The sequence below is a fragment of the Artibeus jamaicensis genome, unplaced genomic scaffold (assembly GCF_021234435.1).
Source record: "Artibeus jamaicensis isolate MK-2021 breed Jamaican fruit bat unplaced genomic scaffold, CSHL_Jam_final contig_559, whole genome shotgun sequence".
Lineage (NCBI taxonomy): Eukaryota > Metazoa > Chordata > Mammalia > Chiroptera > Phyllostomidae > Artibeus > Artibeus jamaicensis.
Genome location: NW_026521887.1, coordinates 9,291,049 through 9,309,903, shown reverse-complemented (window position 1 = coordinate 9,309,903; position 18,855 = coordinate 9,291,049). Strand labels below are relative to the sequence as shown.

Sequence of the window (18,855 nt, the reverse complement as noted above, 5' to 3'; positions counted from 1 at the left end):
ACTAAAAGCATTCTTAGCAAAGCAGTCTTCACAGGATTGTTAGGAATTCTTTCTTATGCCCAATCACCCCTGAACCCATTCTAGCCAGGCAAAGAGCTGCACTGCCTTCCCTGTCACAGGTTTTCAGGCTTAAGTGGACTAGAGCCAGGAAGCACTTCTCCTAGAGAACATGGGGTCTGGGCTATGTCAGAATAGCCAGGAAGTGAGGGTCCTGGCTACTCCCTCTTTTTTGAAGCCCCCCAAGTCCTTCCATTATGTGCTCCCAAGTGATCATGTCTGGCTTAGGTTGCCCTTCCTCTGAGGGGTCTTACCCATCATTGACCATTGACCATGCTTAGGGGCAGGGGGAGTAAGACCAGGCAGTGTTTGCTACCAGAGACAAGCTTTGTCTCCTTAGTGGCTTGCATTTAGGAGGTTGCTCACTCATTCTTATCTATGGGAGGCAGTTACAATTCCTGAAACCAGGCAGAGCAGTTCCCAACAGTGCTTTACAGATACAAACTTGTTTCACTCTCAACTATTAGACAGGGTCTATTAATTTACAAACCTTGTTTAACAGACAACAAAACTGAGGTGCAGAAAGATGAAGTAACTTGACTAAAGTTAAACATCCATGAAGTGGTGAAGCCAAGATTCTAAGTTTGGCTTTTGAGCTACTGGGTGAATACCTTGATGACACATTGGTTGTTCACTTCCAGGAGGTTGCTTATTTCCCCACCTGACAGATGAAGAAACTGAGACTTCTCAAGGACTCACCATTGCTCAGAAGATTTGCAGACAAGTGTGGTTGATTGCAAAGCCTGCTCTCATTCTACACTGACAGAGCATATTATATATGACTGTATAGACCTGAATAGGAATGAAGCCATCTTTCTAACCAGTGTCAAGAAGGCCACACAATTCCAGTCCAAAAATGATCATGCCTGAGTTGACTTTTTCATCAGGTTCTGATATGAGTGGTAACCAATATTCGGCAAAAGATCTCCCATGAAGACACTTATATCTATTACCCGAAGATAACTCACAGCTACTAGTGGGAAGTTTTATGGAAGGTGTGGAGACAGAAGGAAGAGACTGAAGAGAGTTTCTATTCTAGGGATTTAAACTGCCTGAATGCCTATAGCCTATATAACAACTTTTGCATAAATGGGAAAAAGACTTTCTTCTTCTTGAGAGGTGTAATCCCAAAATGGGGACATTGCTTGGTTATGTGCCTGAGCAGGTGGGGGTGGAGGATGAATTTTAGCTCTAATTCTTGTATTGATATGTCACTCTTCTATTGTGCATAATCTGTATGTGGCTTTGAGAAGTAGCCACACTATGAGTATAGGAAAATTAAGAGATTTAGAATTTGTCAATATAGAGCATGAGAAGGGAGAATCCTCTATAAAATAAAAGCTTAGAGTGGTAGTTATTATATGGATTTCAAAGTCACACAGACCAAGGTTTGATTCCTGGCTCTCTGACTCCCTGACTCACTAGAAAGGGTGACCTCAGGTGGATTATCTACCCTTTCAGAGCCTTAATTTCTTCATCTCAAAACAGCTAATAATCCTCATGTTCTGAATTGCTAAGAGGACCTAAAGGAGTGAGTAGGTAAAAGAGTACAAAGTGTTTAGCAGATGGTCACCTTCCGATAAATGTGAGAACTTAGTTGCACAAGTTCTTGGGGACACATAAATATGGCTGCTGACCTGGAAAATAACATTATAGTTGATATTGCTGATCGATGTGTTACCCAAAATTGTTTCCATGGTATGTGATACTGGGAAACATTATCTTCTCTAAGACTCAATTTTGTCAGCTATAACATGGGTGTCATAATAGCATTTTTCTGTATAGGTGTGTTGTGTAGATTACATGAGATAATAATATCTGTAAGAGCTTAGCACCCTAAGGTGCATCTCAGTGGATGTTACATAATTACTCATTCTATTCCCATCTCTTTTTTCCTTTTCCCTTATCTTAATGTTAAAATGGCATTCTCATGACATAATGAAATATAATTTGAAGTATGAGACAACAACACTGGGATTATCACTCACTTTATTTTATGCTATGTTTTTGATAAGTGATTTTAATTGCTAAAATCACTCAAAAAGGGAATCATGACTATGCTATGTATGCATTTTCTTGTCACAATTATATTAAGAAAAATAGAGACATTGTTAAAGGCTCCTACATCTAACTAGTGTCATAAATTTTTTCTAAGAGCAAGCATTGTGAACTCCTTGAGGAAATAACTTATGTGGCTAGTATCTAGAAAAATGCCTGGCATTTAGAAAATGCTACAGAAATACTTTAAAAAGATTTTATTTATTTATTTTTAGAGAGAGGGGAAGGGAGGGAGAAAGAAAGGGAGAGAAACATTGATTAGTTGCCTCTCATATGCACCCAAATTGGGGATTGAACCTGCAGCCCAGGCATGTCCCCTGCTGGGGAATAGAACTGGTTACCTTTTGCTTTGCAGGACAACACCCGACCAACTGAGCCACACTTGTCAGGGCCAAGAATATTTTTGAATGAATGTCTTAGGGGTGCTTTCCTTCAGGAAGAAAATTCAGGGATGCTGGGAAGATGGCGACGGAGTAAGATGGAGCGGATACTAGCTCCTGTACTCATGGGAGAAAATCCTGGCAGATCTATGGAGAAACAGCACAATAAACCATCGGTTACCCAGCATTTATGAAATTAAAAGACCAGAGATTGTGACCGACGCTGAAACACCAGACGGCAGCAGAGTCAGCTACTGGAGCTGGGTCTCACGCGGCACCTGTGCTGCCCCAAGAGCAACAGGCCTGGGAGCCGGGGAGTTAGGTACGGAAGCCGGACACTCCAAGCCCCTGTGACGGTCCTGGGAGACAGAGGAGTCAGGAACCGGAGCAGGGACACCCTTGTGCCGATGCCATAGCTACCGGCCTGGGCAACGGAAGGGTCAGTTGCAGGAGCTGGGACACCAAAGGCCCCTGTGACGCTGCCATAGAGACAGGCCTGGACCCTGAGGAGCCAGCTACAGGAGCCGGGAAGCTCTCAAATCCTGTGCCGCTGCCATAGCCACGGGACTGGACACTGGGGAATCAGGTACGGGAGTTGGGACTTTCTAAGCCTCTGTGCCACTGCCATAGAGACAGGACTAGACGCCGGGAGTCAGGTACAAAAACCGGGACACTCCAAGCCCCTGTGATGGCCCTGGGCGGCAGAGAGAGCCAGATATGGGAGCCAGGACATTCCCAGCCTCTGTGCCACTGCCCTAGTAACGGGCCTGGGTGCTTGAGGAGGCAGCTACTAGAGCCGGGACATTCAGCAGTGGTAGGCGACCAACACAGGGACCAGCGCGAGGACCAGCGTGAGTGTAAATGGAGACGAAGAACATCAAGAAACTTCAAGGAGTCTGTACCACTGAACTTCACAAGGATCATACCACAGAATTTTACACCATAAAACCAGTGTTTCAGAACAGATCAATTTTGGAAGCAGAGACTAACAAGAAGAGTCTCAAACAATGGGAAGACAAAGAAACAATCCCCAAATGAAAGAAAAAGCAGAAACTTCAGAAAGAATGTCAGATGAAATAGATGCTGATCAACTATCAGACAGTGAATTCAAAGCACTAGTTATTACGAAGTTCAAAGAGCTCACAGTGAACTACCAGAAACTACAGGGGAACTATAATGATCTCTCTGCAAACTACAGCAACATCAAAAAGGAAATGGAAACTATCAGCAAGAGACAAGAGGAAATGAAGAATACAATTTCCGAATTGAAGTACATAGTAGAAAGTTTCCAAAGTAGGATAGATGAAGCGGAGGATAGGATTAGTGAGTTGGAGGACAAGGTAGAAAGCATCTCACAGAAAGACCAAGAAAATGAAAAGAGGCTCAGAAAGAATGAAGAGGGATTAAGAGAAATGCAAGATAATATGAAACGTAATAATATCCAAATAATAGGAATACCAGAAGGAGAAGAAGAAGAACAAGGGATAGAAAACGTATTTGAAAGAGTAATGAGAGAAAATTTTCCTAATTTGATAAGAGAAAAAGTCTCACAAATCCAGGAATCACAGAGAGTCCCAACCAAGAGGAACCCAAGGAGGCCCACTTCAAGACACATCATCATCAAAATGGCAAAATTCCAAGACAAAGAGAGAATCTTAAAGGCAGCAAGGGAGAAAAAAGAAATAACATACAAGGGAGCCCCAATAAGGCTAGCTACTGACTTCTCAATGGAAACACTTCAAGCAAGAAGAGAATGGCAAGAAATATTTCAAGTAATGAGAACCAGAGGCCTACAACCAAGGCTACTTTACCCAGCAAGGCTCTCAATCAAGATAGAAGGCCAAATAAAGAGCTTCCAAGACAAAAGAAGTGTAAATGAATATGACTCCACCAAACCAGCTCTACAAGAAATACTAAAAGGACTGCTTTAAGGGAAGGAAGGATAAGAGGGAGACAGAGAGGAACACAGGTACAAAAATGGCAATGAATAAGTACCTATCAATAATAACCTTAAACGTAAATGGATTAAATTCTCCAATCAAAAGACACAGACTAGCTCAATGGATAAGAAAGCATGACCCACACATATGCTGCCTACAAGAGACTCACCTCAGGACAAAAGACCATCACAGACTAAAAGTGAAAGGCTGGAAACAAGTTTTCCAAGCAAACGGACAAGAAAAAAAAGCTGGGGTAGCAATTCTCATATCAGACAAAATAGACTTCAAAAAAAAGGCTATAAAGAGAGACCCAGAAGGTCATTTCATTATACTCAAGGGAAGAATCCACCAAGAAGACATTAACATTGTAAACATATATGCACCAAACATAGGGGCACCCAAATATATCAAGAAAATCTTAGAGGACTTCAAGAAAGATATTGACAGCAACACAATCATAGTAGGGGATTTGAACACCCCACTATCAAAAATGGACAGATCTTCCAAACAAATTATCAACAAAGATATTGTGGCATTAAACAACACCCTAGATGAAATGGACTTAACTGATATATATAGAGCCCTTCATCCCAAAGAAGCTAAATACACATTCTTTTCAAATGTACATGGAACATTCTCAAAGATAGACCACATGATAGGACACAAAAGGAGTCTCAACAAATTCAAGAAAATTGAAATCATACCAAGCATCTTCTCTGACCACAAGGGACTGAAATTAGAAACCAACCCCAAAGAAAAAAACCCAAAGCACCCCAAAACATGGAGACTGAATGGTATGCTATTAAACAAGGAATGGGTCAAGAATGAAATTAGGGAAGAAATCAAAACATTTCTGGAAACAAATGAAAATGATCTCACAACAACCCAAAACTTATGGGACACAGCGAAGGCAGTCCTGAGAGGGAAGTTTATAGCAATACAGGCCTACCTAAAGAATATAGAAACATTTCAAACAAACAACATAACCCTACTCCTGCAAGAACTTGAGGAACAACAACAAAGACAGCCCAGAGCAAGCAGAAGGAAGGAAATAACCAAGATTAGAGCAGAATTAAATGACATAGAAACTAAAAGCACAATTTTAAGGATCAATGAATCCAGGAGTTGGTTCTTTGAGAAGATAAACAAAATAGACAAGCCTTTAAGTAGGCTCATCAAGAAAAGAAGAGAGAGGACACAAATAAACACAATCAGAAATGAAAAAGGAGAGATTACAACTGATACCACAGAAATAGAAGAGATTGTAAGAAATTACTATGAAGAACTGTATGCCAAGAAATTTGAAAACCTAGGGGAAATGGACACATTTCTAGAAAAATACAATCTTCCAAAACTCAGTGAAAAAGAAGCAGAAAATCTAAATACACCAATAACAGCAAAAGAAATTGAAGCAGTAATAAAAAAACTCCCATCACACAAAAGCCCCGGACCAGATGGTTTCACAGGAGAATTCTACAAAGCATTTAAGGAAGAGCTAACCCCTATTCTCCACAGACTATTTCAAAAAATTCAGAAGGATGGAAAACTCCCAAATTCTTTTTATGAAGCCAGCATCATCCTAATTCCAAAACCAGATAGAGACACAACAAAGAAAGAAAACTTCAGGCCAATATCGCTGATGAATATAGATGCTAAAATCCTCAACAAAATATTGGCAAATTCCATCCAACAATATATCAAAAAGATCATACACCATGATCAAGTAGGATTCATCCCAGGAATGCAAGGATGGTTCAATATTCGCAAATCAGTAAATGTAATTCATCACATAAACAAAAGCAAAGACAAAAATCACATGATCATATCAATAGATGCGGAAAAAGCTTTTGATAAGGTACAACACCTATTTATGATAAAAACACTCAGCAAAGTGGGAATACAGGGAGCATTTCTCAAAATAATAAAGGCCATATATGAGAGACCTACAGCCAACATCATACTCAATGGGCAAAAACTAAAAGCTTTTCCACTAAGATTAGGAACAAGACAAGGTTGTCCACTTTCACCACTTCTATTCAATATAGTATTGAAAGTTTTAGCCACAGCAATCAGGCAAGAAAAGGAAATAAAAGACATCCAAATAGGAAAGGAGGAAGCAAAACTGTCACTGTTTGCAGATGACATGATAGTGTACATGGAAAATCCTATAGACTCTACCCAAAAACTGCTCAAACTAATTAATGAGTTTGGCAAAACAGCTGGTTACAAAGTCAATATCCAGAAATCAAAGGCATTTTTGTATACCAACAGTGAATCAGCAGAAGCAGAAATAAAGAGAAAAATCCCATTTGATATAGCAAAAAGAAAAATAAAATATCTGGGAATAAACCTAACCAAAGAGGTAAAAGACCTGTATGCAGAAAACTACACAGCACTGAAGAAAGAAATCAGGGAAGACACAAACAAATGGAAACATATACCTTGTTCATGGATTGGAAGAATTAACATCATCAAAATGTCCATACTACCCAAAGCAATATACAGATTCAATGCAATACCCATTAAAGTACCAATGGCATATTTCACAGACATAGAACAAACACTTCGAAAATTTATATGGAACCATAAACGAGCTCGAATAGCAGCTGCTCTTTTGAGAAAGAAGAACAAAGTAGGGGGGATCACAATACCTGATATCAAACTGTATTACAAGGCCAATGTAATCAAAACAGCCTGGTACTGGCATAAAAACAGGCACATAGACCAATGGAACAGAACAGAGAGCCCAGAAATCAACCCAACTCTCTACAGTCAATTAATATTCGACAAAGGGGGCAGTAACAGAAAATGGAGTAAAGATAGCCTCTTCAACAAATGGTGTTGGGAGAACTGGACAGCTACATGCAAAAAAATGAAACTTGAGCACAGACTTACACCATACACCAAAATAAATTCAAGGTGGATAAAAGACTTAAATGTAAGTCATAACACCATTAAAGTCCTAGAGGAGAACATTGGCAAGAAAATCTCAGATATTTCACGCAGCAACTTCTTTACTGATATGTCCCCTAGAGTAAGGAATGTAAATGAAAGAATAAACAAATGGGATCTCATCAAAATAAAAAGCTTCTGCATGGCTAAAGAAAACAGTATTAAATTAGCAAGACAACCAACTGTATGGGAGAACATATTTGCCAATGATACCTCAGACAAAGGTTTAATTTCTAAAATATACAAAGAACTTACACGACTCCACTCTAAGAAGACACCCAACCCAATTAGAAAATGGGAAAAGGACTTGAACAAACACTTCTCCAAGGAGGACATACAGAACATTCAGAGACACATGAAGAGATGCTCAATATCATTAGCTATCAGAGAGATGCAAATTAAAACCACAATGAGATACCACTTTACACCAGTCAGGACGGCTATCATAAACAAAGCAACCAACAACAAATGTTGGAGGGGTTGTGGGGAAAAGGGGTCCTTAGTTCACTGTTGGTGGGAGTGCAGACTGGTACAACCATTATGGAAAACAGTATGGAATTTTCTCAGAAAAATAAAAATTGACCTGCCTTTTGACCCAGCAATTCCACTGCTGGGATTATATCCTAAGAATCCTAAAACATCAATATCAAAGAACCTATGCACCACAATGTTCATAGCAGCACAATTTACAATAGCCAAGAGTTGGAAGCAACCTAGGGGCCCATCAGTAAATGAATGGATCCAAAAATTGTGGTACATATACACAATGGAATTCTATGCTGCAGAGAGAAAGAAGGAGCTACTACCATTTGCAACAACATGGATGGAACTGGAAAGCATTATGCTGAGTGAAATAGGCCAGGTGCTGAAAGACAAATACCATATGATCTCACCTTTGACAGGAAGCTAAACAACAAAACAAACAAGGAAGCAGAAAAAAAACCCCCAAAAAACAAAGACACTGAAATAGAGAACAAGGGGATAGTGAGCAGAGGGGAGAAGGAAGGGAAGTTAAGGGGAAAAAGGGGGAGGGATTTGGAGGAACAAATAGGAATGACACAGGGACGAGAACTAAGGGGGGGTGGAAATGGGAGGGAGGTGGGGAGCAAGGGGCGGGGGAAGCTGGGATGGGAAAAATAGACAAAAAACTGTACTTGAAAAATAACTAAATAAAATTAAAAAAAAAAAGAAAATTCAGCTAAAGTCATTTAAATACCTATAGCTTAATAAATGCATAGTGATTTTATTTACATTTACATAGTATATAAATTTTATTTGTAGTCAATAAAAATGATTCTCTTAAAATGATAAGAGAAAAACTAACCTTACATGTGCTACTAACTATAATTTTTTGTAGTAAGTGGCATTCAACAAAAGGCTATTCTTTAAACTTTAAAATTATTAATAGAAGTGTGTAGCCAGGAAAATTTTGTCATAAATACAAATATCAGATCAGAATAAGCATTCAAAATGGCTATGTAGATATTGTCATAATTCATGTTGGCAAAACACAAAAGAATGCAACTTTTGAAAATAATGCAAAATATTTAATTATTACATGTTGACATTTTTCTATGCATCCAGCCTAATAGGAATGATAATGCATTTTTATTTAATTTTCAAGGCTTTGAATTAGAGAAAGCTCAATAGCAGTAGTAATGTGTTTTAAAGCATACTGCTATTTGTTTTGATTTCCTCTGATGTACTGAAAATGTCACTGCCTTCTGAGGGAAGCTTTCTTTAATACAGCTGAACTAAAGAAACAAAGTCAAAACAACAGTGAATTAAAAATATTGAATTAACTGGGGTGACATTGGTTAATAAAATTACACAGGTTTCAAGCATACAATTTTATGATAGTCACCACCCCAAGTCAAGTTTCCTTCCATCACTATTTATCGCCCCTTTACCTCCTACCTGCTCCCACACCATTCCCATTAATAATCACCATACTGTTGTCTGTGTCTATGAGGGATTTTTGTTTGCTTAATCTTTTCACCTTTTTGACCCAACTCTCCAAACCCCTCTTCTCTGACAGTTGTCAGTCTGTTCTCTGTACCTGTAAGTTCTTTCTCTTTTGTTTGTCAGTTTATTTTGTTCATTAGATTCCACATATAAGTGAAATCATAACAAGAGTGAATTTAATAGCAACTTTGGATTTTATAATTTAGGTGGTGGAAAATTCTGTCTCTCACAATACTCGCCAGATAAGTCTTGAAAAAAGATATCGATGCCAATTTATGCCAAGTGAATGACCTGTATTTAAACATGCAATAGAATCCTTAAGTTCTATAAAAATGGCCCACCTTTGTTTCTCATCAAAGAGTTCTAAAATATAACCAGAAATGCATTTCTTTTTCTCAAGGCATGATGCCTTGTTACTTATTAATTTAACAAGTAGAAGAAGACAAATTAAAGATGATTTGGGGTAGGAAAGGGAGGCTTCACCCATGACTCAAATACCTAAAACCCTGAGACCCTCTTTCTCTGAAAAACTGTTTCCTTTGTGGACTTGTATTTCCTTTTTTATAAAACTCCACATACTGGAATCATGTGGATCCTGTTTCAAATGATAGATGGATATTTGGAAATGTGGGTTTCTTGAGAACTGAGATCACTAGCAACACTGCAGCTAAATTATCATTACCAAGGATGAAGCCCTATACATTAATAGGACTTTACTTTCATTCCATAAAATGCCTGTCCAGGAATTTAAGGCTATTAACCAATCAGTAAATTCATTGTTAGCTGCAGGAATTCCCCCAAAATCCATTTATCTAAACTATAAACTAATCAACTTGTCTCTTGCTCTAGTTACTGAACTGGTCAACCAGTCACCTATAAATAGTTAAGTTTATCAAGACTAGGACCAAGACCCTGCCAGATAGGGCCATCAATCCTAATTTTTTAAAAATATGTTATTTCTAAAACTTAGTTGTATTTAATTTTTAAAGGGAATACATGCATATGGTTAAAACATTTTTTCATGGACACTTCTTTTTTTTAAAAAAATTGAACAGTCTTTTTATTTAATTATTGTTCAGGTACAGTTTTCTGTCTTTTGCTCCCATCACAGCCCACCCCCACAGTGCTCCCCACCTCCCTCCCATTTCCACCCCCCTTAGTTTTTCTCCATGTGTCCTTTATACTTGTTCCTGTGAATCCTTCCCCTTTCCCCCTGAAATTCTCTCCCCTCTCCCCTCTGGTCCCTGTCTGCCTATTCTCTATTTGTGTTGTTGGTTATATTTTGCTTGCTTGTTTGTTTTGTTGTTTAGCTTCCTGTTAAAGGTGAGATCATATGGTATTTGTCTTTCACCACCTGGCTTATTTCACTCAGCATAATGCTTTCCAGTTCCATCCATGCTGTTGCAAAGGGTTGTAGCTCCTTCTTTCTTTCTGCTGCATAGAATTCCATTGTGTAATCTACCATAGTTTTTGGATCCATTCAGTTACTGATGGGCACATAGGTTGCTTCCAGCTCTTGGCTCTTGCTGCTATGAACATTGGTGTGCATAGGTTCTTTTGGATTGGTGTTTCAGGGTTCTTAGGATATACTCCTAACAGTGGAATTGCTGGGTCAAAAGGCATATCCATTTTTAGTTTTCTTAGAAAATACCATACTGTTTTCCATAATGGTTGTACCAGTCTGCAATCCCACCAATAGTGAACTAGGGTCCCCTTTTCCCCACAACCTCTCCAACATTTGTTGTTTGTTGCAAAGGGGGCAGTAACATAAAATGGAGTAAAAATAGCCTCTTCAACAAATGGTGTTGGGAGAACTGGACAACTACATGCAAAAAAATGAAACTTGAGCACCAACTTACACCATACACCAAAATAAATTCAAGGTCGATAAAAGGCTTAAATATAAGCTGTGACACCATTAAAATCCTAGAGGAGAACATTGGCAGGAAAATCTCAGACATTTCACACAGCAACATTTTTACTGATATGTCCCCTAGAGCAAGGGACATAAAGGAAAAAATAAAAAAATGGGATCTCATCAAAATTAAAAGCTTCTGCATGGCTAAAGAAAACAGTATTAAGATAAAAAGAGAACCAACTGTTTGGGAAAACATATTTGCCAATGATACCTCAGCCAAGGGTTTAATCTCCAAAATATTACAAAGAACTTATACGACTCCACTCTAAGAAGACAAGCAACCCAATCAAAAATGGGAAAATAACTTGAGCAGACACTTCTCCAAGGAGGACATACAGAGGATCCAGAGACACATGAAAAGATGTTCAGCATTGCTAGCCATCAGAGAGATGCAAATTAAAACCACAATGAGATACCACTTTACACTGGTCAAAATGGCTATCATAAACAAAGCAACAAACAACAAATGGTTAAAAATTTTAAAGGCATGAAGTAGATTTTCAGAGTGAATATGGAAGCATATAGTCACCATTTATTTTCCCTCATCTCAAAAATCACCCCAAATCAAGAAGAAAAGTGAAAAACAAAAGTGTAAACTCCACCTGATAACTAATAACTGAAATGTGGAGCAAGCATGGATACAAAAGATATCAAAGGTAGAAGACAGGTAAAGGTATGTCACCACTTCTTCATCCCCTACCCACAGTGCTACTCTCCCCAGAGCAGTACCAGTTACCTGGCCCTAACAGATACTTTGTTACCCGTTGTGCATTGTGGAGAGTCCTACATTTTTTTCTTAACTGAAATGTAATAGACATATAGCAGTACATTAGTTTAAGGTGTACAACATAATGATTTGATATTTGTATATGTTGTGAAATGATCTAAACTCTTATATCAAGAATTTTCTGCCCAATTGCAGTCATATCTCCCTGTGTAAAGGCACTTAAACTCAAACTCAAAACCTTAAAAATATGCATCCCAATTTCCCTTCTGAGACATTATTAAGACTGCTGAATTGTTGATCTTCTTCAGTGTAAGGACTACTAAGATTGGCCCTTGCTTATGTGGCTCAGTGGATTGAGTGCCAGCTTAAGAACCAAAGGGTCACCGGTTCAATTCCCAGTCAGGGCACATGCCTCAGTTGTGGGCCAAGTCCTCAGTAGGGGGTATATGAGACACAACCACACATTGATGTTTCTCTCCCTCTCTCTCTAAAAATAAATAAATAAAATATTAAAAATAAAAGAACTACTAAGATTGTTCAGATGACATTTTGGGGCAGTCTACATGGCAATGGCAGATGAGAAAACTTACGATCAGTTAAGTGTGTTGCTCAAAATTATAGAGAAGCTGAGCCAGGCATCAGTCCAGATCTTTTAAGACCAAGTCCAATATCCTGTATTAGAACTGGGGTGTGGGCCATTTTAATAGCACCCCTTCTTATCTTTAAATTCCAAGAGCACCACAGAGCAGAGGCTCCAGCAAGAATGAGAAGACAGAGTGGTGGAAACCTTTTCCTTCTCCATTTTGTGTAGAGCTATTTGAATCATTTGCCCTGTACATGTTTTTCTTTTCTTTCTAATTTTTCTTCCTTCTTTTCTCTTTAGTTCTTTCTTTAAAAAAAAAACAGCATAAAAATGCCCATGAACATCCTATATACAAGGACTCAAGTTATTCTTCTAAACATTCTAACTTATGGGTTACATTATAATGCAGAATTATTATTATTGTTATTGTTATTATTCTTATTATTGGTATTATTAGTATAAAAAGATAAGTGCACCCAAAGAAACTATGCACTTGACATCTTGCACTTGGCCTTAATTCTTTTTTAATCATTTTCTATTAATGTTTAAATACTGTTGTCTCCATTTTCTGACCACCATTCCCACCCCGTAACCACCCACACTTTCCACTCTCAGTCATACTACCCTTTGGCTTTTTCCAAGGGTCCTTTATATATGTTCCATGACAATCCCTTCCCTTTTGTTCCCTGTTATTTCCCTCCCCTTCCCCTCTAGTTACTGTTATTTTCTTCATAATTTCAAGTCTATGATTGTATTTTGCCTGTTTGTTGATTAGGTTCCAATTATAGGTGAGATCATGCAGTATTTGTCTTTGACTGCCTGGCTTACTTCACTTAGCGTAATGCTCTTCAGTTCCATCCATGATATCGTGAAAGGTAGGAGTTCCTTCTTTCTTTCTTCTGCATAGTATTTTGTTGTGTAAATGTACCACAGTATTTTTGATTCACTCATTTACTGATGGGCACCTAGGCTGCTTCAAGCACTTGGCTATTGTAAATTGTGCTGCTATGAACATTGGGATGCATAAATCCTTTTGGATTGGTGTTTCAGGGTTCTTAGAGTATAATCCTAGCAGTGGAATTGCCAGGTCAAAAGGCAGCTCCATTTTTAGTTTTCTGAGGAAATTTCATACTGTTTTCCACAGTGGCTGCACCAGTCTGCATTCTCACCAAGAGTGCACTAGGGTTCCCTTTTTTCCACATCCTCTCCAACACTAGTTTGTTGATTTGTTTATGATGGCTATTTTGGCTGGTGTAAAGTGGTATCTCACTGTGGTTTTAATTTGCATCTCTCTGATGGCTAGTGATGCTGAGCATCTTTTCATATGTCTCTGGGCCCTCTGTATGTCCTCTTTGGAGAAATGTCTGTTCGGGTCCTTTGCCTATTTTTAAATTAGGTTGTTTGTGTTACTGGAGTGGATCATGTGCATTCCACATATTTTTTGGAGATCAAACCCTTGTCCGAGGTATCACTGACAAATATATTTACCTGTACAGTTGGTACAGGTAAATGTATTTACCTTTTCATTTTGCTAATATTTCCTTTTCATTTTGCTAATGCTTTCTTTAGCTGTGCAGAAGCTTTTTATTTTGATGTAGTCCCATTTGTTTATTCTTTCCTTTATGCCTCTTGCTCTAGGGAACATATTGGTGTCTCAATATTGCTGCATGAATGTCTGACATTTTTCTGCTTATGTTCTCTCCTAGGACTTTTATAGTGTTGCAACTTATATTTAAGTCTTTTATTCACCTTGAATTTATTTTTTTGTATGGTGTAAGCTGGTGGTTGAGTTTCATTTTTTTGCACTTAGCTGTCCAGATGTCCCAACAATATTTGTTGAAAAAGCTATTTTTACCCCATTTTATGCCTCTGCCCCTTTGTCAAATATTAATTGACTGTAAAAATTAATAGGAGAGTTTTACAAAGCATTTAAGGAGGAGCTAACCTCTATACTTCACAGACTATTCCAAAAAATCCAAAAGAAAAGAAGACTCCCAAACTCGTTTTATGAGGCCAGCTTCATCCTAATCCCTAAACAAGACAAAGGCACACAAAGAAAGAAAACTATAGGCCATTATTGCTGAGGAACATAGATGCTAAAATCCTCAATAAAATACTGGTAAACCATATCTAGCAATACATCAAAAACATCACACACCATGATCAAGTGGTTTTCATCCCAGTGATGCAAGGATGGTTCAATATTCACAAATCAGTAAATGTAATATATCACATAAACAAAAGAAAAAACAAAAATCACATGATCATACCAATAGATACAGAAAAAGTATTTGGTAAGGTATAGCACTCATTTATGATAAAAACATTCAGCAAAGTGAGAGTAGAAGGAGCATACCTCAGTATAATAAAGGCTATATATAAAAGTCCTACAGCCAACATCATATTCAACAGACAAAAACTAAAACTTTCTCACTAACATCAGGAACAAGACAAAGATATTCACTTTCACCACTTCTGTTCAGCATAGTATTGGAAGTCCTAGCCACAGCAATCAAACAAGAAGAAGAAATAAAAGGCATCCAAATAGGAAAGGAGGAAGTAAAATTGTCATTGTTTGCAGGTAACATGATAGTGTACACAGAAAACTCTAAAGATTCCACCAAAAACTGCTAATAAGTGAACAACCTAATAAGTGAATTTGGCAAAGCACTGAGATACAAAGTCAATATTCAAAAATTGAATGTATTTTTGTACACCAATAATAAAATATTAGAAATATAAATCAGTATAAAAATCCCATTTGCCATAGCAACAAGAAAAATAAAGTACCTAGGAATAAACCTAAACAAGGAGATAAAAGACCTGTACTCAGAAAACTACACAACACTGAAGAAAGAAATTAAGAGACAAAAAAGTAGAATCATATACCATGTTCATGCATTAGAAGAATTCATATCATCAAAATGTCCATACTACCCAAAGCAATTTATAGATTCAATGTAATCCTTATTAAAATACCAATGACATATTTCACAGATATGAAGAAAATATTTCAAAATTTATATAGAACCATAGATGATCCCAAATAGCCTCAGCAATTTTGAGAAAGAAGAACAAAGTAGGAGGGGGTCACCATACCTGGCATCAAACTATGGCCTTAATTCTTGCATAGACTAGTGTAGAAGAGATGAGGAAAACATTTTTTTTTCAGAAGAAAATAGCTAAATGGCTATTTCAAAGATCAAATTTGTATTCTTAAAAAACTCTTAATTTTTATTTCTAATTGTGGTCTCTTATGTCCTGAGATTCACTGGGTGACACAGCTTAAATAGCCTCGAGGAGTACCCTCTCATTTTGTAGTGTGCTATAAGTAAAATGCTGTTGCTTCTGGGTGTACCTTAGACTGCACAGCATTAAGCAATTCTGAGGGTGTCCCTATTCCCTGATAATTTTACATATTTTACTCAGGTACCTCATACATTTTCTCTTTTTAAAATTACTTATGTACAAGCCCTGGCTGATGTAGCTCAGTGGATTGAGCACAGGCTTGCGAATCAGAGCATCGCAGTTTGATTCCCAGTCAGGGCACATGCCTGGGTTGCAGGCCGGTTCCCTGCAGGTCAGTTCCCAGCAGGGGATGCATGAAAGGCAACTATACATTGATGTTTCTCTCCCTCTCTCCTTCTCCTCTAAAGATAAATAAAATCTTAAAAAAAGAAATCAATTGATTAATAAAAAAAACTACTTATTTACATTTATAAATCAACAACTAAATTTTCTCTTATTGGAGAATCTCATCCATCCAATTCTTTCAATTTTGTGTCACTGGGGACCTACAAAGTCAGTTCTAATTGCCAAACCAATCAGCTAAATCTCTCAGAAAAAGTCCAACTTTATTTTTCAATTCAAATAACATATTAACACATACCCTTGTGACAACTATGTTATTTCTAAGGCTTAACTCTAAGGTAGGTAAGTTCCTGGAAGAAGGTTTCCCAGAAATTTGCCACCTGAATAGACAAGAAGGTGCTGTCCAATGGGATCTTCCTTCTCTTCCTTTGGGAAAAACTTATGTGGGAAGAGTCCCTGTGTTTGGCAACCCGGAGGATTTTACATTCCAGAGAAATATGCTACACAAAGTTTCACCTTTCTCTTGAATTTATGAGTGAGAGTTTTATGTTTCTTTTGTAAACTGGGAGAGAGGTGGATGAAGAAAAGTTTGTGGAAAAGAAAAAGTGGGAGATCAATTTAAGAAAGAGTTCTTAGAAAAGCGAGGCTCTGGAAATTGCTTCCTTCTAAGTATCTCCATCTGCCTAGCCTCCGAAGGTCTCTGGGAACCCCCAGGACAAATTCACATTAGTTGAAAGAGTTATTCTGGACAAGTGAATAAGGTCATTTCAGTTCCTATTTGGCAGGTAGACTCTGAATACAGGCTTACAGTATTACAATCCCCTTGTGGGCCATTTCTGGTTGAGGCAGAATTCAATTCTCTTTGAACATATTGACACCTGCAGGGCTTGTCCAGCACATGATCTGTTTTGTGTAGGCTGGGGAGACTCTTCAAGACCCTACCACACAGGTGGCAAACACAAGGCCCGTGGGCTGAATCTGGCCCTCCACCTTGTTTTACCCTGGCTGGCCCCTTGTTTCTGCCCCACGGCCGCACCAAGCTCTCGCTTAACTGTTAAGGAGTAGTTACATTTATACAGTACTAAAATTACATTTGGCTGTCTGAAGGTAACTGTGAAGCTGATGTGGCCCCTGATGAAAATTAGTTTGACATTCCTGCCCTAGAGGTTGGCCCTGCCTGAACTTATGTAGTTACAGTTTGATAAAAAAACAAAACAAAACTGTAGTACAATGTAGTGTTCAAGACTGTACTCATGTAGTGTTGATCATAATGCTAGAATTGAGCCAGTTGGAAGGATATAGAAGTTGGGACACATGTTGTTATAAATTTGTTTAGAAACTTTCCTTTCTTTATTTCAATGAGACTTTTTAGGTTTATCTCTCTTTTTAGGTTTATCAAATTCTTCAATGATAATATATAAGCTCCAGAAATATTTATTCTCATTTTATAAAAGACACTCCAACACATACTCAACTCTATGCATGAATTATCAGCTAATATAAACAATGAATACATAGAATATTGTGTTGATTAGTTAGGATTGTTTTGGCAAATACATTTAAGGTAGTGTTTAAAATTTAAATAGTTTCTCAAATCATATATTAGCCTTATTTCTTCATTAGTTATCCAAGTTATAGTGATATGCATTCTGGAGAAAATGCTTTAATGAGGGTTCCTATTAATGAAAGTAGAGTAGACAAGTTCCTTTCCCTTCACACCGATTTGAAGTATAAATCTTCCTGGTATAAATTTATCTGTTTACATTGTTCATCATTCTACCTCCCAATATTTAATGTGTCATTTACATGTGTCTATGTAATATATACACCAATAAAAAAGCTTACACATTTTTACAATGATCTTATTATTTTATGTCTTATAAAATACTTTAGTAGCTGGCTTAATTTTCTTTTCTAATATTTCATTTCAAGGCAGATTTTAGAACTCAGCATTAAAATGTTTTATAAGCATTGTAAAATGAATATGCTTTTGATTCTTATAGATTTTAACCAAATTTATTCTTAATTTATAAATAACAATTACTTTTTAAAAGCTTACCCTTTTACCATTTTTTCACTTAGACTGTGAAAAACAAAAGAGCTATGTCTTTAGCTACCACAAAAGATATAAAACATAAAATTAGAGTAAGTTTTTTCATCTTTTTGTAGTAGCTATGTCTTTAGCTACCACAAAAGACATAAAACTTATAGAAATAAAAGTAAGTTTTTCATCTTTTTGTAAAATTTTATAATTATAGTTTATGAAAATAAAATAAATGTCCAATTGAATTAATGAAATATTACTGTTTCAGGAAAGAAATTAATAATGTATTTGACATAATTTATATGTACATAGTTAACCAAACCTACTTTCTAGCAGAAAGTATAATATATTGATACTCAGAAAATCAGTTTATTAAAAAAGCTCTTTTTTGCTTAATATAATCCCACTGTGTTTAAATGTGTATCACCATTTAATGTTGTTACCTTAAGATTTTAGTGACTGCAGTCTCCTTTTCTAGAAGATTCCTTGCCCTGATGCTGAAAACAGACTTGCGGAGCTGTAAAGTTATTAATATGACTTTAGTCTTATAATACAAAGGGATAATATACTCACAAATCATTACATACATTTAACAGATAACGCTATTAAAACATTAAACAAGATTTATTTTTGTACAACA

The 18,855-nt window shown here is 37.2% G+C and overlaps 1 protein-coding gene across 2 annotated transcripts in view; it reads right to left on the bottom strand.

Annotated features, from left to right (window-relative positions):
• The window catches only part of NALCN (sodium leak channel, non-selective), a 416,515-nt gene that overhangs the window by 82,347 nt on the left and 315,313 nt on the right, over positions 1 to 18,855 (bottom strand). For both annotated transcript variants that reach the window (XM_037142536.2, XM_053670341.1), the window contains one exon: positions 18,659 to 18,732. In XM_037142536.2, the coding sequence (XP_036998431.2) occupies positions 18,659 to 18,732 (74 nt within the window). The remainder of the gene's footprint in view (positions 1 to 18,658; positions 18,733 to 18,855) is intronic.